This window comes from Cololabis saira, chromosome 7 (assembly GCF_033807715.1).
Source record: "Cololabis saira isolate AMF1-May2022 chromosome 7, fColSai1.1, whole genome shotgun sequence".
Lineage (NCBI taxonomy): Eukaryota > Metazoa > Chordata > Actinopteri > Beloniformes > Belonidae > Cololabis > Cololabis saira.
The window spans coordinates 30,881,106-30,907,483 of NC_084593.1; the positions used below are offsets into that span (position 1 = coordinate 30,881,106).

General features: G+C 41.1%; 2 protein-coding genes across 4 annotated transcripts in view; one reads left to right on the top strand and one right to left on the bottom strand.

Moving 5' to 3' along the window:
* The window catches only part of macrod1 (mono-ADP ribosylhydrolase 1), a 150,135-nt gene that overhangs the window by 34,520 nt on the left and 89,237 nt on the right, over nucleotides 1–26,378 (top strand). The window lies entirely within an intron of this gene.
* The window catches only part of LOC133447115 (leucine-rich repeat transmembrane protein FLRT1-like), a 37,111-nt gene continuing 11,667 nt past the window's right edge, over nucleotides 935–26,378 (bottom strand). For both annotated transcript variants that reach the window (XM_061725571.1, XM_061725570.1), the window contains exons 2-3: nucleotides 6,515–7,595; nucleotides 935–3,975 (exon numbers count right to left, since the gene is read on the bottom strand). In XM_061725571.1, coding sequence (XP_061581555.1) covers nucleotides 1,773–3,956 — 2,184 coding nt within the window. In that variant the 5' untranslated portion in view covers nucleotides 3,957–3,975; nucleotides 6,515–7,595 and the 3' untranslated portion in view covers nucleotides 935–1,772. The remainder of the gene's footprint in view (nucleotides 3,976–6,514; nucleotides 7,596–26,378) is intronic.

Here is a 26,378-nt window from a genome sequence, read left to right on the forward strand (position 1 = left end):
ATCACATTTATTATGATCAGTGTTTTTAAAGTCATTCTTTCTCCTCTTCTTTTTTTCTACCAATCAGAATCATAAACAAACAACATTTTTAAGAAAGTTGAACATATACATTGAGTAAATATTAGGGAAAGAGTTATTAGAGCAGTTTCAACTTCTTAAAAAAAAAAGAAATCAGCTGCTAAATCTTATTTTGAGTTGAGAAGATTTAGCCACCATCGAGACAATAAATGAGTTACTATAAAAAAAAATGCATGATTCGTTTACTTTCACTTTGTTTGCAAAGATAATTTAACAATGAGAACAGACCACATTATAAACCAGGATCATGCAGTTCTTCTAATCTTTTCTGAGATGATGCTTTTTGATGCCCGTTTTCAAGCTCATTATTTGTCTTGTGGTCTGATCATTTTGCCTTTTGATTGTCGTGTCTTGCCTGTCTTCTTGTGTTCCCCTGCGGATGTTTTTGAAACCATGATGTGTGCAGGCTTATTAAATGAAGAAAATTGTTTGCTGAATTTTTTTTTCTCCTTTTTTCTTCTAAGTTTTAACAATCACAGGCATCTTAAACAGTCGTTGAAGGAAGCATGCAGTCTGGTATCAGATATTTGTTGAGTCGATACACTGGGCAAGACATGATCTGGTTTTTTTTTAGATTATGATGTCATATGATTCCAGTTGTCAGGCCTCTTATCCCCAATCTTCTTTTTTCTTTGTCCTCTTTTTCTGCCTCCTGCTGCTGCATTGGTTGCACACCCTATTTTAATTTGGCTTCCATTTCTTTTTGTCCTTGCTCTCTGCCTTCAGCAAACATCCCTCTCTGAGTCTACATGCCCAAAACAGCAGCCCTCACTGTCTTGTCTTCCCAGTTGCCTTCTTTTATGTTCTCTCCCTCCATCTATCCATCAACCTCCCCAAACTTTCTCTCTCTCTCTCTCTCTCTCTCTCTCTCTCTCTCTCTCTCTCTCTCTCTCTCTCTCTCTCTCTCTCTCTCTCTCTCTCTCTCTCTCTCTCTCTTCCACTCATTAGTCTCCCCATGCTGTGGGTTGTGTCTCCCGTCTCTGTCAGAACTGTTATCACTGCTGTCAGCTCCCTTGGCGAGAACAAAGTCGTCCTCTGCTCACAGCAACACAAAAGACACCAGAGCAATGAAAGGAAAAGAGCCTAAGCTAAAAAGAAAAAGAAAAAAGAGAAAAGAAAAAAATTAAAAGGAGGGGAGTAAACCAGAGGAAAGGACGGGGTAGGAACACATCTTTTCATGTCATCCATGATGCAGTGTCATCTGTTATAACAACCATTGATTCCTCTTTCCGTTATCCTTTTTATCTATACAGCACAGAGCTTACAGTTGGTAGGAAGATATGAGTGCTATCTCTATACACATCAAGTTCTTTTTCCTCATATTATAAATATCTCCTGCTAAATCAGCTAAGCCTAGTATATCAAACTCAAATAAGTTACTGTGTAATATTTTGAGCTGAGAACAACAATTTGAAAGACACTGAGATACCCAAAGAAGAAAACGTAACCATTTATAACTATAAGTAGAGCTGAAAGAAGGGGCCTACTGTATTATCTAATAAACAGTAGTATAGAAGACCTGTTCTGTCACCCGGTAGCATTGTCCCAACATCAAAGCTCAAATCAGTCTTCTCTACTTAGCAAACCAATCAGAATTGAACCAGCAGAGGCACAGAGGGTACTTTGGAAACCAAGGACGAAACGGCCACTAACCGCGGGGTTCTCGTGGCTCAGGGAGTGTGTCCCCTGAATCATCACGTGTAGGCATAATCTATGTCAGGTATGCCACCCTCTCTGTAGCCACGGTTGGTGCCATATGTGACATGATGGTGGCTGGTTTGGCTGAGGATGGTGCCATTGGTGCCAGCTCCATGGCTGCTTCGGTAGGTCCCATTAGGTTGGGAGGAAGAGGAGGAAGAGGGGAATATGGTGTGGATGTAGGTGACATCCTCCAGTTTAGGCTGCAGGGGCTGATGTGCCATAGCTGTCATCTGAAACCCTGCAGGAGGGGCCCTGATTTCTAAGATGGAAGTGTCTTTCTTGGTGCCTGACTCCACATAGTCATCATAATGTTTTCCACCGCGTCCCCTGCTGTATGAACCTGAGTCCCCAGACATGTAACCTGTTCTCTGTCCATACCAGCAAAAGATTCCAAATATTAAGAGGAGGCTTACCAATGCTGTCGCACCCCCTATTATCCCAGCCAATGGCAAGGCTGTTAGTTCTGAGTCCTGTCCCTCTTTATCTGATCCCTCACTTCCAGAGCTGACCAGAGCTTCTCCAGTCTCTATCTGAGCACAGGCTGGTGCAGAGTCTTTACTGTCTGTGTCCATACTTCCAGCTCTAGATGAACCCATGCTGGAACCACCAAACGAAGCTTCCTGACGTAATGGCAGCAGGCAGATGAGGTAATGGGAGCGTGGAGTGAGCTGGGTAAGGAGATACTGCCTCCTCTCTCCAGGAACCAATGTCTCTGTTATTGAACCAAGAGCTGCACTGCTACCTAACCTCAGCCACGAAAGGCGAAAGGAAGGGGCTGGCAGGGGGCACAGCCAACTCACCAGTACACTGTCTGAAGACAGATGTTTTACAGTGAGCTCTAAGGCCTCTCCAGATACCTGTCCACTTTCGCCTGGTGGCAGAGGCATAACAAGGCCAGGTCGCTTGGCTCGCAAAGTGAAGAGGGAGCCTTGTGTAGGGACCAACAGAGAGGTACTTGTGGTGCCACCAGGGGGAACTGCTTGGCCGCCTCTAACACTGTCTTCACCCCTTTCTTTCTCTGCTGGGTCCACTCCGATTCCAATACTGGGACCAGCAGGGGGGCCTTCACACTGCTCCATCAAAGATGAAAGGTCTTTCAGTGCCTGGCCCCTTACAGCCTCAGGCCCCTGACAGGTAAGACCTCTAACTGTCACCCCAGACCCTCGACTGTGCAGCCAGGCATGAAGCCAGCGGACGTTGCACCCACAGTACCAAGGATTTCCTCGTAGCAACAGCAACTCCAGACTTTCAGTGTCTCTCAGAAGTCCTCGAGGGAGACTGGTCAGGTTGTTTCCTGACAGGTCCAAACGCTGTAGGTGGCGCATCCCATCAAGCGCTCCTCTCGGTATGTGAGTCATTCCATTGTCTTGTAAATGAAGTCGCACAAGGTGAGTTGAAGGCAGGTTGACTGGTGGAGACTGCAGAGCATTCCTGACCAGTGACAGCTCAGTTAGGTTGGATAGACGAGAAAAGGTGTCATCTGCGATGCGTGTGTTAGCTAGCAGGTTTCCATCCAGAACTAAGCGTCGGAGGGAGGAGAGCCCACGGAAGGCATGTGTGGGAATGGTGTTGATTCGGTTGTCATCTAGTCGCAACTCTTCTAGTGATGCTGGTAGGCCTGCAGGGATGCTCGACAGGTGGTTTCGAGACAGAAACAGAAGTCTGAGCCGTGGAGTCCCAGAGAACGCTCGGTCCTGGATGCTAACAGTGGATATAGAGTTATCATCCAGGTGTAAGCGTTCTAGTAATGGTAACTTGGCCAGAGCTGATCGCGGTAACGTTCGTATATTATTATCCTGCAAATGGAGCTCCCTTAAGGAAGGCGGGAGATGTATAGGGAATTCATCCAACTGATTGGCGTAAAGGTAAATCACTCGTATGGAAGTGCTGCGTTCCAGTGACGGGGGCAGCCCAGCATTACTCAGACGATTGCTCTGCAAGTAGAGGATGGCAGCCATTAATGGCAATGGAGGAATTATACTCAGGCCACGATCATTGCAGTAGACAAAACCCTCATCACAGCGGCACACTGAGGGACAGACAATGCCCTCATCTCCCTCGCCCGTCTCCATGGCAATGGCCGCGGCTGCCAACTCTAGCACCTCAGCCAATAAGGTGAGGACCAGGAGGAGAAGAAACAGCCAATCACGGAGCTCAGCAAGACTCTCGGCTGCCATGTTGGTGCACAGCTCTTGACTGAAATGGAGAAAATGAGAAACTGGATTAATACAAGGGAAAAAAAATGTACTGCACCTCACTGATTCCGCAAATCAAAAAGGAATTCACTTGCCACTTTAAAATAACAGTATAAAGAGTTTAAGAGTTGAGTTTCTTTAAAATTACTTTAAATGAGTGTTGTGTTTTCTGCTATGAAAAGTTTGGACTTTTTTCTAAAGTTGGGAAGATGTGGGGATTGAATTACCAGCTGCAGTCAAAAGAAGTTGCCCAGAATTATATGGGTCAGTGTGACCAAGCAGAAGACAAACTGACATTTAGAGGCAGAGACTGGAATGGGGGAGTGAAGATTACAAGAATCAAAGAAAGCAAAGGGACAACAGAAATGGAAAAAATTGGACAGTGACAGTTGAAGTGAGAGAAAATAAGTGAAGAAGGTTTTTTTTTTTCCAGGGAGATTAACTGAATGGCATGAAACTAAAATGAAAGAGAGATGGGGGAGAAGGAGATCGGATTAATGGCCTGCAGGGCAGTTGATGGCCTTGAAAACAATAGAAGTGTCAAAGTTATCATGACAGCAGTAGATGTGACCCTGAAAAATAATAACCACGAAACACTGCACAAAAGTGGAATTTCCCAAGTCTTTGACTGCTTACACAAATGGACCAGAGGTCACACCAAAACCCACTGAGAAAAATGTCCTCAAATCAATAAACAGAAGTATGAAGCTTTTACATACTGAACAGCCTCAGTATAAGCTGAAATATATAATGCATGTTTTCTCTCAGCGGTTATTGTTCTTGAAATTTCTATAAATTATTCAGGAAAGTGTTACTGAAGTCAGTAGATATGTTTTAGTGAAATGCTTTACAGAGAAGCATTTATTTTTATTTATTTATTATTTTGCAAGATTACCCCAGCATGTTTTCTGGTGGATGTTTTATGACTCGTCTCCATTGCAAATCCCTGATGGCACTATCAATAACATGAATCTACAATTCAGATGAAATAATTTCTGTATGTTGACATTCACAGTGCTCTATTTATGGAGCATGAATCACATACAGTAGTGAACCCTGTTGAAATTACATTGTGGCAAAGTCTTATTTGAATTCCTTCCTTTGAGTTGCCCGAGGGTGGAAAATGCACCCCGACTTGAAATGCCTGACATGATTTGACAGCACATTTGAAAAACAAATCTTCCAAAGGCAAGTTTTTTTTGTCCCCCCCCACCCCCGAGCATGCACGTGTGTGCTTGTATCTGAACTCAGTGCTACATGCAAAATTGCCCCTTGGCTGCAGTCAAAATCCATGCAAAGCAAACAAGAGATGGCAACAATAGAAGAGATGAAGGGAGGGCGCGAGGCGAGGAGACAGATGGAGAGTTGGACAGTCAATCAGAGGAAGGCATAGGAAACGGGTTCCTGGCAGTCGAGACAAAAGCTGCTATCAGTTGACTTTTCTGCAAAAAGAAGCATGGTTTGAAAGATTGTTTTTCAGTCAGAAATATATAAAAATAGGTTTCTGTACCTTTTCATGTTTGTGTGTGCATCTGTGTATGTAGATATGTGACCTGATATAAGATCTGTGTCTACATCAATCAACTCCTTTTTCAGCTTGGCACAGACATTACTCAATGTGCCAGGATGAAAGAATGAGTGCCATGGTCCTTGGCATGCACCCTGATTTGAATTCTCACTTAAAAATATATTTTTTTTAAATAAATTTATTTTCCTTTGCTTGTATTTTGCTATTGTTAGAAAAGAACAAATGCCCACAAGAGGAAGTGTCAAGGTAGGAGCTGAGACCAGATTGGGATGCTCTATGAATACCAACTAGCGTATGTTTTAGAGACACACGATCCTCGCTTCCCTCTTATAAATATCCTCTTGGCACAAGCCTGTATGTGTGTTTTTTCGACCACATGCCAAGGTTTCCAATCGACATGAACCCTTTAATGATGCTTAGATTTTCTGTCATCTTCCCCCTCCCTGGTTCGATCCGTCCCTTTCTCGAAGTGCCCCCTCTCTCAGTGTGTTTATCTTTTACACCATCTACCTCTCCTATCAGCCCATCTCTCCTTCATGATCTTTCATCATATCCACTTTCAGGTTTGTTTACAGGAGTGTCTGTCTAGCCACCCCCCTTCTAATCCTCCTTTATCGTTTCCTCTTCAGTTGCTGATGATTTCTACACACCAAGATTGGATCAATCAAATGTTTTTCAGTCTTCCCACTCACACTCCCTCTCCTCTCCTCTATTTAGAATCACCCAACCAACTCCATCTCTTTCCCTCCATTCTTGTCTTCTTCTCAGCCTCAGCTGTCTTACCTCTACGTTTCCCTTTCTTTGTCTTTGTGCTATCCTTTCAAAAAATAAGTTAAATGATTAATTTCAGCATTGCACTGGTTGTTCTTGTTTGTGTACGGTTTTTATTATGATGTAGCTGATGGCAAGATGCAAGTGTGGTGTTTCTCACCTTGATGAATGCAGGGGGAAAGTGTGTGAGTGCGTAAAAGGTCTGATCGACCCAGGGTGTGATTGCTTAGGGCTTTCTAACCTGCTCAGGCTCTGTGCCTTTCACGTCCGCTGCTGCTTTGTTTTTCTTGTACCAGAGACTTGTGCAGAGAAGTATTACAGTGTCTGTATGTGTGATTGAGGACGCTGCCTTGGATGGCTGTGTCTTAGCACTGTTTCACAGCCCTTTTTGAATCGTTCAGAAGTATAGCCTCTTCCCTTCAGGCCGTTGAATCTTCCTCAGCTTTGGTGAATGATGATAAGGATGATGATAGCCTGTACTCCAGGGCTCCACAAGTAGCAACACCAGCATGGCTCACAGCCGCCTCGGCATCCACATTTGTGTGTTGTTTGCATGTGTATGTGTGTCTTGCTGCAAAGCGCTCTCTCCTACTCTGGGTAAGGGGGTTTTAGGCATGCCAACTTAAGTCATCTTCACTGAGTGTCCAGAGGCCTAATTCTGAAGCCACCCCTCCACATCCAAGTGCTACACTTGGACAGTCAGTCAGAAGTTAGTTAAGAGCTCAAGGGTCCTTTTCGGAAGTCAAAATCAATCCTGGATACTCGTCCAAAAATAGTACCGTGCTGTTTTGCACTTGCTTTGAATATCCAGGTAGTGGTTTTGAGAGATGAACAAGGAGAGAAATGGAAGAAGCTAAGTCGTTGTAGCTTAGGAAAATCCAGCAAAGTACCCCTATTGAAATATATTAAGATTTGATGTTGAGGTTGCACAATCACAATTAGTACAACATAAACACCACAGTTCAGTGACATTAACAAACATGTTCAGTTTCTATGAATGCCAGGCTTCCGCAGACAGGAGTACAGACTTTATGATCAGGATTCAAGTCAAAAGCTTCTTTCTTCCTCTCAGTTTGACTCTCACTCTCCTCCTGTTAAATATTTTATTACTTCCTTTTCAGTTTTCACAAAGTTTTCTTCAGAGGCAGGAAAGTCAGATGATGGTGTATATTGAACGCAGTCCACTTTGACTGACACTATAATGTGGCTCAGTGCGAGGAGTTCCTCGACAGGCTGGTAGAAATGAACAATCCGGGTGTATTCTTCACTTTACAGGTGTTTTCTTCAGCAGGGAAACCGGCTGAGAGTTAGTGACCACCAGCCTGAAAGAGAGACAACAAAAGTAGTTTTAGTTTCTTCGGAGACGCAGTTAAGAAGAATAACATGTTGAACAGGAATTATATATTTTTTTAACAAGGAAGAATCAAACCAGTATATATAACGGGTTAACAGGAATTACATTTCAGAAAATTTGACTTCAAATTTGGATTTATTTATTCATTAATCTATAATCAATTCAAATCAAATGGAATCAAATACACTAGTTCCCATATTATGATTTATAATTTGAGGCCTTTTGTCACTGCTAACCAGTGATCCCCATCCCTTGTGTTTCACTTGGGCCCTGTGTAGACCTGGTATTAACATCCATCCTAAACGTTCAAATCAAATAAACAGCTCTTAGCAGATTTCTTCACACATGGCATTAACGGTGGAAAAACATTGTTTATATACCTAAATTTAGAGCTATCTACAAATAAAGGACATTAGAAACGACTGACTTATAAACATAATGGACCAACAAAAGGCCTCGTGGATTTCAACCTTTTTATAATTAGAGGAGTACATGTTATGTACATGATTAAATGCCCTGTTTTTTTTTGTGGGAGGAAGCTCATCCTTGCGTAGTTACTCAGAAAAAGGATGAACACCCTTCTGGTAGGACACTATGCTGTTGTGTTAGTGTTTTTGTCAGATGTCATCGCTACACATCCTGCCTGCACAGATGATGTGGGTGACCCTTCAATGTGGTCATGGATGTGTGGAGTTTACGCTACTAAAATAATGAAGCCACATTCAGACCTCTTCTGAATGCAGTTTCAGTGGTCAGATCTCAAGGTGTCCTTAAATTCACCCTCGGTGCGCTCACGCCTGTATTTAGGGCTGTTTGCTTGTGGTCAAATCCCTCAGGACGGATGTTAATACCAGGCATAAACAGGTCTTAAATGGCAAGGTTGTGGGTGAGGCACAGCTGCATTCACAGTAGTCTTTGTTCTGTTCTTCAGGAGATCTGTTGTGAGCTGGAGGGGCATTGGCAGTGTGTGAACTGCTTCATATGGCACTACATCGTGCTCACCAACGCTGCAGAGCAGAACAAAGACCATCCACTCACTGGAGAGCGATCAGAATATATTGTGCCATTATTTATTTGCTGTAAAGGATCCTCCACCCCCTCCCAGCCCATTTGCTTTAAACATTCAAGGTCTCAATCTCTTTGGAAAACACTCTGCATTCTCTTTAATAAAAGTAATTGAATCATTTTTGGAGAACAAAAATTTAGTTTATTTTGTAATTTAATTGGAATGAAAACCCTGTCCATATCTATGTTTCATCATTAAATATGCAAAAAGATACAAAATTACAAATGTGGTCAACTATATACTCACAAATAAAATGTATGACTAGCATTATGAATGCAGATTGGATGCTCTTGACACAAGATTTAAAATGGTTGTTGAAATCTTAGAAGGGTCAGCTCTTTTCCTCTTTTGTGTGTGTGTGTGTGTGTGTGTGTGTGTGTGTGTGTGTGTGTGTGTGTGTGTGTGTGTGTGTGTGTGTTTTGTTTGTTTCTTTATTATTTTCTATGTGTTTGGCCTCAGTGGGACCCAGCAGACCCTTGCTGAGTCCCACATTCATAGAGATTACCTTACAGGCTGTATATTTCAAAAATCCAGATGTTGGCCTTGGAGCCTGCCTTGATTGTTATAAAAGATAAATAAATGAAACGTACTGTATAATAAGTACATTCAATCCTATTTTCAGTTTTTAGAAATACATTCACTTAAGTGGTGCCAAGATGCGATGCAATGCTGAGTTTCATTGTTGGCACCGTGAGGATTTCTGAAAGGACTAAATGATTATTCCCCTCAGAATGGTTATACCTTTTTTAAATTAAGTATCACGTGAAAATGCTTGTTGAAGGTCAACACTGTGTATATGCAACATTATGCTCCCAGTATACACAAATTCCCCATTAAGGTAACTCCATGTCTTATGTTTTTTTTTTTCCTCTTTCCACAAAGCTTTGGAGCTTTTATTAAGCACAAAGTGCTAAGTGCTTGAATCTTATGTGCAGAATCAAACCCCCCAGTGAACACTGGTTTCAGAAATATGGGGTTTTTCATCAGTCATACAGAGTGTGCAGAGACAGATTCATCAAAGCCATTAACTGCTCTGCTGCTCACATTCGCCCGTTCACTTCATCCCAGAGTAAGTAGACTACATAGCCAGCTGGGAAATTATCATGCCGTTTGCTTAAACACAAATAGAGACAAATAAAGCTGTCCTCATTTTCATTTTTAAAGGACACACGCTGGGGCTGAGGAGAACTTAGTTGACTGACTTATGTCTGTGCTTGTCTGCACCCGTGAAGTATACCTAACAAAAAGGGAAAAATTTGTTTGTGGGGGTGTGAATTTATCGACACTCTGCTTCGTAACTGGTTCCACAGACGGAACGAAGTATGTTAAACTCTCTGCGAAGTTTAGAAAGGTTGTCGCATGGTTGGTGTGGTGACATAAATTGTTCTGTTCAGACTAATATCCACTTTATGTCTGGTAAACTGATTTATATGTGCCGAGTGCGGTTGCAGTGTGTGATGAAAACGGCTCGACATGGGACAGAATATTAAACGGTGTTTGTGAAAATTCGTTGACATTTGTGATAAGCATGTAAGGGGAAATGAGATAATGTCCTAGTCGAGACTAAAACGGAGGTATAAAGAGCTTTAAATGTGCTACTCGATTTATGTGCAACTGTTGCCCAAACTTCAGTCGAAATTGATAAAAATGAACTGATGGACAGGTTAGTTTAACATGGAACAAAAAAATCGCCTCTGGAAATGCTGAATTATGCTCAGCATTTCACAGGTCAGTGACACTATTTAGCAATTGGAAAGGCATCCAACAGAAGCAGGGTCTTTTAAAAGTAAAGATGAACAGGACTTAACCTTTTGAAAAGGCCGTCTGTGGAAAACACCTCAGAAATTGATTTTTAAAATAGTCATGACTTTGGCAGCTTTGTGCGAAAAATAGTTACGTAACAATAACTTATCCTGATCTAAAATTACAAAGAATTTTAGAGAAGTTTAATTTTCAACTACACATATTAGAATTAGGAGAATCCAGAGAAATCTCTGTCTGGGATGGAGAGAGAGGTTAAGATTTGCACTTCCACGGGCAGTGCTGCATTCAAAACAGACATGAATTGGTTATAGAAATCTCAGGATGGGCTCAGGAACATTATTTTTTTCCTTTTTAAGTCATTGTTAGCGACCACAGTTCACCCCTGCATCCTCCAATGTGAGTTAAAACTCAAACCATGAAGATAAAAAGAAAGAAACATAGAGTAATCATAAATGCTGAATAAATAATGCAGAAATTGTCCCAACTTCTCAGGTCCACAGCTGATTTTGGATGAATATGTGTAAAACGGCCCTGTGGTATGATGAATTCAAATGATATATTCTTTTCAGAAAAATCACAAACACTGTGTCCTCTGAGCCAAAGAGGAGAGGAACCATCATGGTCTTTGGACTAAAGGCATCATTAATGTTGAATGTGATAATGTAGGTGCTGGAGCAGGGTACGCTGCCAATCAGAAGTATCTTTTTCAGGAAAGGCCTTGTTTATTTCAGGTAGGCATGCAAAACCACGTTTTGCATGTGTTAAACTGACGCGCCTGCAGTCCACACCTGCTGCCACAAAGGGACAATACATTTTAAACATTTTAAAATGTCAAGTCCCAACTGTACTGAACAGCCGAAATCCTCCATTGACCAAGAAAGGTGAAATATTTTGTTCTCAAAGCTGTGGTAATTGCTCTTCTCAGCTCCCAAATGCTAAGAGTCTCTTAATAAGAAAATATGATGCAACACAGTGATAAACATGCCCCTGTTCCAACATTGTTAGACATATACGTTGATACTGTAGATGCCAAATTCAGCACATATTTTTTCTTTTTTTAGAAAACGTGACATTTACTTTACATATATGTTTTCTTTGTACATTTTCAATTGAATGAAAACATTTTTTTTGTAATAATTGGTAATTATTGGTCATGTATAAATAGAATTTGTTGAGATGAATAAGCCTTCATAATTAGTCATTGTGTTTGTTCCAACTATCCTCACTCTTCACTAATCTTTGCTTACTGCAGGCAAAATGTGTCTCTTCATTGGACAAGAAGCCATTACTATTTTCACAGCTGAATGCCGTTGCACGGTTGTCGATGCGTGTAGTCTTATCTGTATAATGTCCAGACTGTCCTTCAAACTTTTTGTCATGGACTGTCAGAAGCCTACAGTAGTTTGAGGAAGTGAGAGAGCTGAGGATACATGAAAATGATGCAGTATGCATCTGAGCAGGGGGGTTAGGAGTCACCCGTCAGCCGTCATTTAAGATCAGGGAGTACAAAAACGATGTTTCAGGGATATTGGAGACAGCTGATTTTAGTCATTACACTATTATCTGAAGACAGAAGACATTTTCAAAGCTGCATCTCCCTGTTGATAACCAGCATTTATCCAACACTTTCACACATTGTTGTGTAAAGACGGATTACACAAAACCTCACAGGATACATCTTGACATGGAGCCAATTCTCTTTCACCGCATCACAGAGTTTCGAGAGTAATTTTAATTTTCAGACTTAAACATGGCTCAATTACATTATTAGGAAACACCAGCTGTGCGGTTCAAAGTGGCATCAGACATCTTCATGTTACTTTTAAAAAGATACAATTATAGGCTTCTGTTCACAGTCGGTATAGCTGGACAAATAATCTTCAATGGGTCTATTTTCTTTACAACACAAAGCTGATAATTTACTGGTTGAACCTTCCCAAGTATACGTTTTAGTTGCTTCATGTTGTTATAATGATAGAAAATGAAACACTTTCAGGCTGCGACATGTTAAATATGTCCGGTTAAATTTGTAGAATTCCATCTTTTTTGAGGTTTTTCATTTAATTATTTTCATAAAATGAACACAAGATTAGACAATTTACTTGAACTTCTTTTTTTTTAAATTAGATTAAAGAAGGTTTGCAAATGTTACAATTCAGGTACTTTTATTTTGCTTGTGGTCTTGTATCTGTGCCTTTTTATCAATATATTCCTTCGTCAGCTAGCTGCAGAATAAATTCACTGTCAAATTGGTATCGGATCTCTCTTGACACGAGGTCATTAACACAGTTCTGCCAGGCTCGTCCCTCTTTTCTGACTTTATTTTCTTAAACCACTAGAGAGGGAGACAAAGCAGGCAAGAAAAGAGCAGTTCCCTTACTCCAGTGACCCATATAGTGCTTAGGTCAAAAACATTTCTGCCTGAGCCCGTCACTTTGCTTCTTTCCTGTTGGACTCTTTTTTTCCCTTAAAACGCATAACGGTGACCACAGAGAACGTTTCTTTCCTCAGGGGGATAGAAATCACTCATCTTTTGTGTGCCAGACACTGACAACCGTGTAGCCTACAGGCATTCAACAGTGTATGACTTTCACTTCGACCATGTGCAGATGCAATTGGTGTGTTTGTTTTCTTCTCCTTTTGTACTATAATGAAAAATTGTATTTTATTTGCTAGATGGCACAGGATAGAGACAACTGGTGATAAGGCTGCTGACTGATCTGAAATAGTGTGACAAACATGCAAATATAACATGCACACACGACTCACATCAGGTCTAGTGAACACTGCATTATAACCGAATAAAACTGCCAACAAATCTGTTGGAGATAAGTATGCAGATGTGCAGATATGTGCTGTAAGCAATTTATGTTCTTGCAGATTTCCAGATGGCAGTAGCATATGTGCAGAAATATGGCCAGAACATTGAAATATGTGTTGCTAGCAGCCACCTTGTGCAGTTTACAGATGGAGGATATAAAAGGTGGTTATGTGGTGCTTTTGCTGGCACGCATCTCTGCACTGACATGGATGTCTAAAGAGTTCAAGAAAAGGACACGCTTTTGTCTATAAATCCTCCTTTTGAATGCCTTTACCTGCGTTATCATACATCTGATATATTGGTGTGAGGGATAGCAAGGGGCTGAAAGCGTCAGTTATCCATGTCTGTCGACTCTTTGCTTCATAAGGCACATTTAGAATAATTTGGAAGAGCACGGAGAAGTGACAGCTGTGATACTTGGCAGTGCGGTGTCTGTGCACTGTCGGGAGTGTGGACATGGGAAGCAAAAAAGCAGGAATTGGGGATTAATAGTTACAGTTCTAGGGACTAAAGTCTGACTACTTTGTAATCATGTGCCTGCCTAACCCCATTGTTAGCAAGGTTGATGAGCATGCGTCCCTGCTGACACACACACACACACACTCTCCACATTCGCTCTTCTGAATATTAATATGGAGGAGAGAATTCCTCTGAGCGCCATTGTTGGAGCGCCTATTGTTCTCTTCTGGCTTCTCCCTCAGCACGCGTAGATGTGTGTTCAGTATTAATGACCAACTTGGTGTCTATATCATGTGTTTATGCATATTTTGTCCGCGTATTCATTGCATGTGAGTGCCGGCTGCACCTGAGCAGCAGTAAAAGTGGCAGTGAGGGATGTATGAGGGGTGTGTTCGCAGCCCACCACGGCCCATAAAGACAACTGGCCTGAGAACACTTGAACCAGCCATCAGGTCCAAACATTGGCTATTATTTCACCTCAAGGCACGATCTGTAAAATGAACACACTCATTAAAAAGAGTGCACACATGTGAATGAATTTAAATGTGTGTGCATAAAGTGCCTGCACAAGTCAATTTAGTTGCACAGCAAATATATTGCAATGCAAATGCTTGTCTTTCAATCAAAGAGTAATGTGCTGTTCATGATGTTTGATTGTGGGTGTGTGTGTTTGCGCACGTGTCTTCACACACTTCCATATGTGCGTGTGTGCGAGCGTAACGGTGTGCACGTGTGTGTATTTGTCTGTGTATATATATCTGCGTGGATTTATGTGTGTGTCACTGTTTAACTACCCCGCACACGTAACCTCCCCATCTCTGCCTCCCCGTTTCTCATTTACTGAGCCAGCGCCAGAGAGAAGGAGTGTGAGGAAACGAGAAAATAAGTGATAGGGGGGGAAAGAGAAATAGAAAGAGAGATGGTGAAATGGAGGCAGCGAGGGAGGCGGGGGAAAGGAGGTTTATACAGGAAAAATGAAGAGAGGCTGGAGTAAAAGGCAGAGGGGAAGAGAAGAGGGGATGATAGAGAAGCAGGAAGGGGGTGAGGGGCAGAGGAGGAGGCAGCAGATTTATGAAGCCATTGGAATGTAATTTGGAGGCAGAAATTACTGTCAGCCTGAGCAAGGTTTAAAGTCAGTGAAGCCTGAATCCAGGGCCTTTCTCTGTGTATGCAACTATGGCAAGTATCACAGACAAATGGATAGCAAATGTGATGCAGAATAATGCCACACAAGCTCTGCAGTCACTTGTCAGCGGCACTGAACTCTCTGTGTGGGTGTGTGTGCGTGTGCCCATTTTCACTACGCTCTCTCGCATGAGTGACGTGACTATGTGGCATCAGAACATCACCCAGCATTCACATTTAACAGCTCATATTTCAACTATGCTTGAAGACACAGATACACGCACACACACTTGCTCACGAAGGCACTGAATTCTTGTCGGGCTCTGAAGGCCACGACTCCGGCGGAATCAGTCGAGGGTGTCGGCACGGGCAGCACGAAGGCTGAGGAGGCGGGGTGGAGCGCGAGAGAAAAAGAGTGTGTCAAGGATAGACGAAGAAAAAGGTAGAGGTGGGAAATGGGAAGGAGAGAGTGCGAGACTATAAGAGCGGCTAAAAAGAAGAGTGACAGGGATGTGACTAGCTTTCTAACAGAGCAACACACAGCTTCCATTTAGCCTGAGAGGGAGGACAGAGAGGGAGTGAGATCAGGGAAGCGACAAAGCAGGGATAATCAGCCAAGATCTGAAGAGAGGTAAAGGCTCAATGCTGTGCATTTTCCTGGATCTTGCATCATTTTGGCTCTCGGCTGTAATGTATACGGCAATAGTTGGCTTCATACCGCTGCTGGCTTCTACGTTTACTCCTTTTGAATATGCTTCAGTGAGCAAAAGTAGACAACCTAAAAGGTTGGAGCTTTTCAATATGTCTTTTTCTCACCAGATACCAAATGAAAATACAAAATCAGCTGTGTGCGTCTGATGCTTAGTGCTTTTCAACCATCTTGACTGTTTTAGCTTTTTCAAGAATAACTACAAAACAAAATGTGAAAACTTTGTGTCTTTCGGTCATCTGATTAAGGGTTGGCTTATCATGATAAGTTCGTCAATAAAGCAATTTTCATACAACATAATGTCACACAAATTCTTAAAAAAAAAAAAAAAAAAATTATCCCCGTTTTTTTCCCCCATTTTATCACCCAGTGCTCCTACCTAAGTGCCAGTCCTGGGCAATGCCATCCTCTACCAACCTTGGGAGGGCCCTGCACTGAGCTCAGGTCTCCTCCTTAACCTGAGGAGTGAGCAGCTTCTTTTCACCAGACAGGGTGGGGTTTCTCTGGCCGGACGTGGCGCGTGGAAGGATCACGTTATTCCGGCCGGATCCTCCCCACCCCATCTGGCGCCCCGGTTGACCAGAGTGGGCATGTATAGCCCAGGACTGTTGCATGTTTTTGTGAGGGTTAATCACATTAGCTACCCAAGGGAACACGGGGAGAACATGCAAACTCCACACAGACCCCACCCAGGGTGTGGGCACTGAAGTCATGCGGGAACTTAACACGCATTCAGCGCCCACAGCGTCCCCGGCGGGAATTGAACCAGGACCTTCTTGCGGTGAGACGGCTGCACTACCAGCTGCGCCACCGTGCCCCCCTGTCGCACAAATTCTAATAGAGACTGTAAATGATAATGGAAATGAATAAATACAGAAAATCAATGCCTTCCAGGCGCTGTGCCCACTCTTCACCCTGCTCAAACAACTAAAAAGAAGTATTTGCATATTTGCGATGAGAACACACATGGGTGGTGCTAAGAACCGCAGAAGAAGCATAAGATGATGTAATTTAAGATCAGTCAACCTCTAAGGAAAACAAAGGTGTGTTTGAATATGATGGAAAGCCCTGTGACAGGCAGCAAGGTCTACGATGCAAATTAAGAGTTTAAAACGACCAAAATTAAAACTATGTGGTCATGTTAGAGTTCTTGTATGAGCCGCACATGTATTTATAAGTGTACTCCCGCATGTCATCCTTTTATTTGCTGAACTTTTTTTTCTCATTTTCAATTTCTCATTTATTGATTTACCAAGTTTTCCATCAGTCACTACCGATATTTGGCATGCCTTACAGATGAATTGCTGACTGATGAAGTGAAAAACATTCATCATTCCTTACAATGCAGTATTCTGCTGAAAAAGCTTTGGTCTCGGGTTGGATGTAGATGTTTTTCCCCAGCTACATTGCAAAAACTTGAGTACAAAGACAAAGATATCAAACCTTTGACACTCTTCGGATCCCAAGCTCACAGGATCACTTGTCAGTGTCCTGATGGTCTTACCAGAATGAGAAAAAGGGCCACAATAATAGGCATAAAGTATCATCATTATGGGTGAACCAGATTTTGGCATCCACCCAAAATAAACCACAGTATGACTACACTTCCTTCATCACAGATAAATGCGGCTTGTTGGTCTTTTTGAGCAATCTGTTGACAACAAGAAAAACCATGTTACCCTTAGCCTTTGAAGTGCTTACATTACTGTCACTCTCATCACAGCAAACACTGGTAGTATTGCAGGTCCCCACTCTTGGCAACATGCTGAGCATGGTGTGTATCCCTGGTAATCTGGCGGGATAAAACTTCGACTCACATCTGCTTAACTGTAGCTGCTAAGTGCATCATCCAGGTTTAGAGCAGAAAATAGTGCCTTCCAAAAAAAAAAAGGAGCACACAGCTTGTTGATAATGTCCTCCTGATTTTGCCAGAAATGGATAAGCAATGATGTACAGTACTCGTACAATTAGCGCAGTGCTTCAGCACAGAGGTTCAATAGGTTATATTTGACAGAAATGCACTAATATTCATCTGCCTTCTGCTGCAGACTCAGTCCACTTTATGCTCCAAAAAAGCATCTTTGTTTAGACTTTATCACAGTTTCAAAATGCAATCTGTGGTTAAATGTCATCCCCCTCCCATTCGAAACTAAGCACTGAATCCATTAATATAAGACATACGCAATGTGAAGAAGTGCTTTTTGCAAATTGCATCATTTTTGTTGTCGTACATGTGCGGAGAAATAAATGTCACTGTGCTGATAAATGTCAAAACAAATGTGTTTCGGAGAGTCAGTGATGTTTTGGTATGGTTAGCCTCTCAGCGAGCGTTGGTTTGTGTGCCACTGGTGCCAACTGACAGCTCTTCTCCTAACCGCCCCGGCAAAGTCCTCCAGATCTTTTCAACACATGAAGATATAAACATTGTCATTCTCTTGTTCACATTCAGACTCTTTTTCTTGCATTTTCTGGCCTGCAAACTTGCAAGAACCTTTTCTCCATGTTTATTACCGGCACGTGGTTTCTGCTCTTTGTTCTTCCAGCCAGTGACAATGATAGCAACACCGTTATGCACTGTGACAACACTACCACCCACTCCTTTTTTATAGCACTTCACAGTCTCTGCCTCTGTCTCTGCGTGCTTCCCGAACAGAGTTGTGGTCAATTATCTCTGAATTTACTTATCGACTTAGTCGAATCTGCAGATTGTTTAAAGGTGTTCACTTTCTTCTTGCTGACATACTTTTTCCTTCGGCACTTTCTCGTTCTCTTTGCTGTTCTTTTTTATAAAACATGTATTTTAATTTTTTTAATGCTTTTTTGACACTTTCGTAGTACACATTCCCTGTTTGTTGTCTCTCTGTTTCTTTATTCTTATTTTTCTTTCTTCAGTCTCATTATTCCTTTTTGCTTGAGATGTAAATACACTTCTTTTTAAGTGTTTTATCATTTAAAAAAAAATTATTTTAGTCATTGCACATTTTTATGACAATAGAAACAGAGGCTGTACTATGGCTATGTCACACTTGTTTGCAAATGTTCTCAGTTAGGATTTTAACTACATTTCTTCTTTTTATTTTTTATTTTTAGACTCCAGAAATGATGGATTCTGTGTGTGCATCTGTTTTTTTTCTTTTTTATTCAGCAAAAGACAAAATACATTCACATATGATGTAATTTTTATTGAAGCATTGCTATACTTCTCCCACGAACTTTAGTTTTGAATAATATATTTTCTCTAATGTAGACACTAATTTAGTGCCTCACTAAACGTCGTCGTCATATTTTTATTTGTATATTTTTATTCGGCAGCATGTAAAATAAATGTGTTATTTTCTTTCATTGTATGCACTTATTCATTTCAACATTGTTTTGATTGTTTGATTCTTATAAGCAGCTGAATGCAACATAACTGGAGCCCAACACTAATTTTCTTAAGGGTTCAATAACATGTATGTATTGTACACTTTGTGTTGGCCATTAAAAGAAGACGGCAGGACGACAGCTGTGTGGCAACACTAAGTGATGTCAAGACAAATATAATCTGCCAGAAACGCAGTCTGGCCTGCCCTGGTGGTGTAAAAGCTGTGAAAAATCACCTAGATGCTGCGTGTTGATTATGTTGGCCTGTGACGGTACAAATGAACGGCTGCTTGCTAGTGCACTGATGTCGCAGCATTCACCACGATGAAGCTGTTTTTAACTAATTCAAGTAAAGAAAAAAATGAATATGAACATCTCTCCAGATAATGCTGACGGAGGCCTCTGCCCGCCTCTTTAGTTGCACCCGCGAACGCTTAAGCCTCTTGTTTGCTGTCCGTCAGCAATAGTTGCCCTCGCATGATAGGCCTGCTAACGGTCAATCCCTCTTAGTCTGGGTTGTAGCGACCCTCTGGGTTTAACCTGCTGTGCCCCCCCATTGTTACCTCTAATGTGCATGCAGCCCCTCCTGGCAGCCTGCTCCAAGGGCTTGACTATGTGCAATCTGATGTAGTCCACTGCTACACCGCCTCTCTTAATCAACAACAACATCACGTGATCCCATAAAGATTCCTACTAGTGCACCAAACGCACAGGCGGTGTAAAGCATGGCTACAGAGAAGGTTATTAGCTGAGCATGTCATGCTTGGCATCCTATTTGTTAGGATAAAATACCAATAAATTACCAACATAATTGTAAACTCAAAAAAAGTGTTTTTTCTCTTCACGTGAGAATCATTCTCTGCTGCAAACGCTGTGTGAGAAGCTGCACCACCACATAAAACTCTTCATGGAGGTAGTTTTCTTATAAAAGCATGTGATTTCACAATGAAAATTCACATAAAGCTAGATAATTCAGCATGGTGTTAAACAAAACAGTAATGGATGTGAGCAGTTGAAAATATTGACGGATAATCAGACAGAAAGCAGAAGCTTCCACTGCTGAGCAAACACTTATTTGTTTCTTTTTTCTCTCTCAACCCTACAGCTCAGATGTTGAGGGGAAAAAAAGACATGACCAGGAGCTCTCGTTAATGATTACTGATAAAAAAAATAAAAACATCAGAGGCAAAGGTTGGTCGGTGCTTGTACTTATTTATTTAATAATGTGATCTGTCAGATTTCTCTGAACAGTCGATCGTAATCCGTATTGACCCACCACTGTCTGCGTCTGCCTACGAGATAATGTGACTGTTGCACCTGAGACTCGTGTCGTGTTAAAAGTGATGTCAATTTGTTACTAGGTTACCTATTGCTGCCACAAAGTGATGTGACGCCGCCATGTTTAACTGCCACCAGATTATTGAAATGCAGTGGGTTCCTGAATGCGGCAAATGTAGTAAATGTACAAATGTCTGCATGGAGCAGCCGGTATCTACTAATGATGACATTTACTGACATGTTGGCATACTTGTGGATTAAAAAAAACAAAAAAAAACCATCATACAAGAATATTCTCCAGTTGGAGACTAAAAACTAGACATGACCACATAGAAAACTTTTCCAGGGAACTCATATCTATGTTTTTTATAAGAACATCAATTGATAATGGACTACGTTATTTATTTATTTATTTTTTTAACAGTAGAAAATGTATTTTATTTATTATGATTGATTTTAAAATGTTAGTCTTTCTTTAATGTTTTAAACATTTCTAATTTTGATAAAGGAACCCTTTAACTTTGAGAAGCTGTGATCAGATAGCTTGGTACCATTTCTTATTTCTTTCCAAAATTATTTTCGGGAACAGATTCTCAACCCTGACTTAATTCACTTTAGTCTGTTATGTAATATCAGCTGTAAGTTTGTAGACAGTATATTACCCTAATCTAACTTTGAACAGTCTTCAAAGCAATATTTCACCCGCAGTGTTACCATCTCATATCCTCCACTGCTATTTACATTTAAGATTCTTTTAAGTCCTCTGAACGTATCACTGTGTAAAGACCAGATCATACGTAAATCAACAATTCAACTTTTCAGTGCTAGGACAAAGTTTCACATTTGTATAACCTAGTTCTTAATGTTACATCTGTATTTTTAAAAATCAAGACAAAACGAATGAATGTTTAACATGAAATCCTTTCACATCATCTGAGTCTAGTGTGTTTGATGGAGCTGTTTATTGCTTTTTCATTTCCCTCTGTGTTCCACCGTTCTTCGTCTGAAGAGTAAAAACAGGAACAGCTTTCAATAATGACAAGCCCCCGAGAGGCGAGCAGTGCAAAAATCTGAAATTTCAATTGAAACTAGAGGAACTGGGAAGATGGAAAAAGAGGAGAGAAAGAAATTAGGCTAAAAAAGAAAGAGTGACAGAGGGGAGCGTGGATGGAGGCGGACAGTGAAACAAAGTAAGCGGCAGAGTTTTTGCCCTGAAGGATGCCAAAGATGCTGTGAACAGCAGAGGAGGGAGTAAACAAGACTTTGAGAGAATGTGGCTGGAGAAAAGGAAAGCACCAGAGGAGGAGGTGGAAAAGGAGCAGGAAGAGGGGGAAAAAAGGTTGATAGGGATGGACCAAGGAATCAAAGAGAGAAGGTGTCAAAAAAAGAACAACGCTGGGGGTATGAGGGGAGAAGAGATGGAGATGGGCCTAGAAACACAATTATGACACTCCGAAGTGAAACTGTTTTCCATAAATATGGTGCGAGTAACGGAAATGCTGGCGGGTTAGTTTTTAAACACCACAGCTAATAATTAAAACTGTCAGACCACACACTGAGATATACAGAGACAGCTCCCAGATTTTTTTGCATAAGCGGTAAGTTAAGTGTATCATCTCTCCGGGGGCTCTATGAGGGCTGTGGCCTTGGGTGTTCAGTCTATATTCATGTGGCTGTCAACAAGAGTCCAAGCACTTCACCTGCTCACTTCACCTTCAATTAGGGTTAGATAAATATGCAGGATTAATGATGAGCCTCATCAATTTCTGACTGCAACTGCTGCTACCAAAAATAGGAAAAAAAATTCAATTAAAACTTGACCATTTTAATGGCCGAGTAGAAACCCGGATTGAAAATATTAACCACGTCTCCCAGCGTGTTATTCTTGACAGGGAAGGAAAGCTTTCTGCGATGGCAATTAGACCATGGGAGGCTGAAAAGCTGGTGAAAACCTCTCAAATGAAACCTTTTAGGAGGATTGGCAGCTTTTAAACACAAGGTGAGGCAGGATTCATTACAGCTTTTAGAGACCGAAACCCTGGAAGATGCAAGTAAAATTCTCTCACAACACGCTGGTATCATTTCTCTGCTCACCCATGTGTAACATGGCAACAACATTAATAAAAGTGTTCGGTAGCCCGGGTAAGAGTAGAGCCACGGATGCATCAGCAGTGGTTGATGTGGACCGCTTCATGTCTGAATGAAACGAGAACAACTTTAATATCGCTCTGTTCTGGTGACCTAGCTCTGTTTTCTATCAGCATAGCAGGAATCTTATATTTATTGTCTTAAAAAAAAAAAATCTCCACACCTATTTGCCTGAAATATAATGCACAGCAAGATGCTGTGATATCCCCATCTCTCAGGATAACACACGTTTCTACAGGCAGACATGCATGCATACACAATGCTTCGTGACAGTATGTGGATAAATAATCCCATTAAATATGATTGAAGGTTTTTATGGCCCTCTCTCCATCTTTTTCTCTCTGTCTCAAGCTCGGAGTGAGGTACTCACAGGAAGAATCTACGGAAGGATAATTTATGGGTCGGAAACCTTTATACACACACTTACACCCACGCACGCAACACAATACTCAAGCAGAAGGCACTTCTAGATAAGTCACTATTACTTTCACTAGTTTGAACTCGGCACTTGTTCTCTCGAAATAGAGTCCCTGGAGTCCGTGTGTCCGGTTCGTGTGAGATGGAGAGGACAGACAAAGCAAGTCATTTTAAATCCAATAAGACGTGATGTTCTAGTAGCGGCAAGACCTCAAATCCAGCTGACAAGCGTTCTATCTTTTACCCTAACACAGACTTTACATCCCTTTCTGTTATTTTCTTTTACACTCCATTTGATTAAAGCAGTTATTCCACATGAGCTAAACTTTTTAAACAAACCTCGGTGTAAAATGTGCAGCTACTGAGCAAAAAGCCTGATCTGAAAGCACTGCAGATCTGTCCCGCAGTCTGTCGTTCTGTTTACCTTTCTTCTTTATTATGGAAAGCGAATGAGCACACTCCAGAAAAGCTGTAGGGTAATTATCAAAGCTCGTTCAAGCTCGGAGTCGAGCACCACCTCCGCATACCTGAGACATCTATTGGAATTTGATATATCAGGTCAAACATACATTCCTGCCAGTCACCTTCACAATCAAGCAACATATTTTCATGCTTTTCTCAGAGTGCTGCATTGTCTGAACGCAGCTCGATAATTGGCTCGTGCACATGCTAATTCCTCCTTCAGATGTCTTGGAAATCGTTGCTGTGTTTGTCAGTCGTCGTTGCCTAGGCAGCTGGTGGTTATTTGACATTTGCTTTAACTTAGACACTTGCTTTATTCCAAATGTAACCATTTCAGTTGAACTGTTAATCACTTTGCCATTAACTCTAAATTTGGTGTAGGTTGGTAAAAAAAGATTAAGAAAGAAAACGGCTACATCGTTAGGAATCTCAGATATGTTAGGAGAAAAACGGCTTGCAACATTTAGAGGAATGCATTTAAATGACTTAGATAATATGCTGTCTTATTTGCATTCAACCGACATTAACACACTGCATTTGAAACCACGGTGTTTGCCATTAAGTAATGGGCTGTGACTGGAAAACACTGCCAGCAGTGGTGCACAGTTGGTGCTCATTCCAAAATTTTAAATGATACTTTTTTTTTTTTAAATACAAGTTTCAAGTGGATTATCTGCACCACATTTCACATGTTGAGAAACAGTGAGCTTTGCTCAAGGCGACATTGACAGACTGCTGCCACACACCTAACTGTGGTGCAACTGATGAGAGAAAAAAAAGAAGTGGGCAATCTGGAGCCTCTGGCACGCTGGTGCTTTCGCAAATGTTCTACATTTTGGGTGAAAATGAGGGACTTCAATATTTGCCTTTTCATTATTCTGGTTCATCTGGTCCTTCTGTCCTAATTGTACACATCAAAAAATTCTCTACTATTGAAATCTTACTAATAGGGATGACTTGAAATATTTAAAGTCTTTTTTATGTTTTGAGAATCTGCAAAATCCTTCACTCGAGAAATGTAACACAATCTGAAAGGAAGTTCATACATTGGATGATGTGTATTTATTTCAAGGATTAGCAATAATCCCTAGATCATTTGAATATTTATACAATATGTATTCTTCATTTAATAAATAGCACTTCTTTATTTGTCTTTCTCCATCATCCTGAGCCTTAATTGCACACAGATCAAAAAGAAACCCCTACTTGCCTCAACTGATGTCCACATCCAGAAGATCACATCTCTTTGCTTTTCTTTTAACACTGACTTCATCTTTTATTTTTCAAAAATCTTAGATATTAATGGTGCTATCTGATTGTTCTTTCGTAACAAGTAGTAAAAAAGCTCTGTAACAGTTCATTTGTGCTTTTCGTCAGTGGAAGCTGTTGCTGTTAATGGAATCTTAAGTGCAGTTAAGAAAACAAAGTCTTAAGGTGAAACTGTTTTTGTTTGGTTTGAAAATTAATTCTGCAGGAGAATTTTTCAGATCTGCTGTGATGGCTCAATCAACTGCATTTAGTGGGCTCTCAAGCCAGATATTTGCTGGTTCCACCTGTTAAAATCTCTGTAGAGCAGGCCCTTTGCACCTCAGTGTTTTCCTCATAAATGAATAAAGCATTGCTTGGATATCAAAAAAACGGTATTTTGATGCATTTGTCTACAGTTTGTTCCAAATCTTGTTATTTTCATGAGAGGTTTATCACCTCAATTTCAGCTAAACACAATAGAACCGATTTCTTGTTATTGCAGTGATGCAGCTCTATCCATTATTTAATCAAATGCATCAGTATTTCTGGAGGCAGGTTCAAGGCCAGGTGAGGGAAAGTTCAGGTGCTCTGAAGGCATGTCTCCTGCTCAAACAAAAAAAGCTTACTTCCTTTTGTGTGACTCATGCACAACTCTGACCTGCCTGAATTTCCTAGACGCCTTCTCTGCTCCAACAAATGGATGACACACATAATGAAATTAACGCACACACACACACACACTCAGACATTGAGCCATAATGCAAAAGAGCAGAGCCTAATGAAAGACAAGCACATTTATTTTGTATGTTGATGTTTATGTGTCCAAAAGCATCCTAAATTGTTAAATCCTTCTCTTGAGTAATCACTCTAATGTGCTTATCTGGAATTTGCCGCAGGTTATATTTATTTCAGGGTCTCTGGGTATAGTATTTATGATGTCTTTTTGGGACAGGCTCGCCAAAACCCCAGTATAACCTCAATTATGTAAAAGCACAGTTTGCCACAATGACATATTGCCTCGTACAGTGGCTTGCAAAAAAAAAAAAAAAATAACTAGCCCTACATAGAATCACATTTGACATGTTTGAGTGTAACTGTTCTTACTGTAAGTGGTAAACAGTGTTTGCTGCATTCAGATAAAAAAGAAACAGGGATTTCTCCCCCTGAAGCCCTGATCGCATTTTTCTTATTTTCAGGGACCGTGCTGCAGCTACATTTGGCTATAGGTGATATAGATGTGGATATCCTCCGCAGACAACCAAGTGTTAATACAAGATTTTCACTGAGTTAGGAACAGTTAAATAAAATAATAATAAAATAGAAACTGCACTGCAGTGGGTGTGGTGTGGGTGAGCAGATGACAGTTTCTAACTAGTTCACCACTAGTCATTAGGGTGGCAGTCAAATTGCTGTTTTTTTTTACCCCCATGGGAGAGTTCCTAACTGAGTGAAGAAACCCACACAAGCATCTAGGTTGCAGCCTTGATACGAGGTGCTTGAATTCTCTAAATGCTTAGAAAAGGCGCTCGAGTGCTTCCATTCTTATCTCTTTTTGCATAAGATACTGTGGACCATCCTTTTGGAATGGAGTGGCGGTAATGCAGTCCCACATTTCCTTACGGCAACGACATCAAAGTGACACACTAAAAGGTTATAATCAGATCAGAAGCAACACATTAACCATAACAAAGATGTATGCCTTCAAAGAAAAAAAAGGGTTATTGGAGAACTGTGGCCAGATGCATCATGGTTAAAATTTAAAGGAATGTTCAAAACATTCATCATATCATCTTTGTATCTGATAGATATTTAATTTGTCACAACTGCTGGAAATCTGTGTTGCCACACTATCCATATTACTAATTAGTTGGTGTTGATGAAAATAATTGGG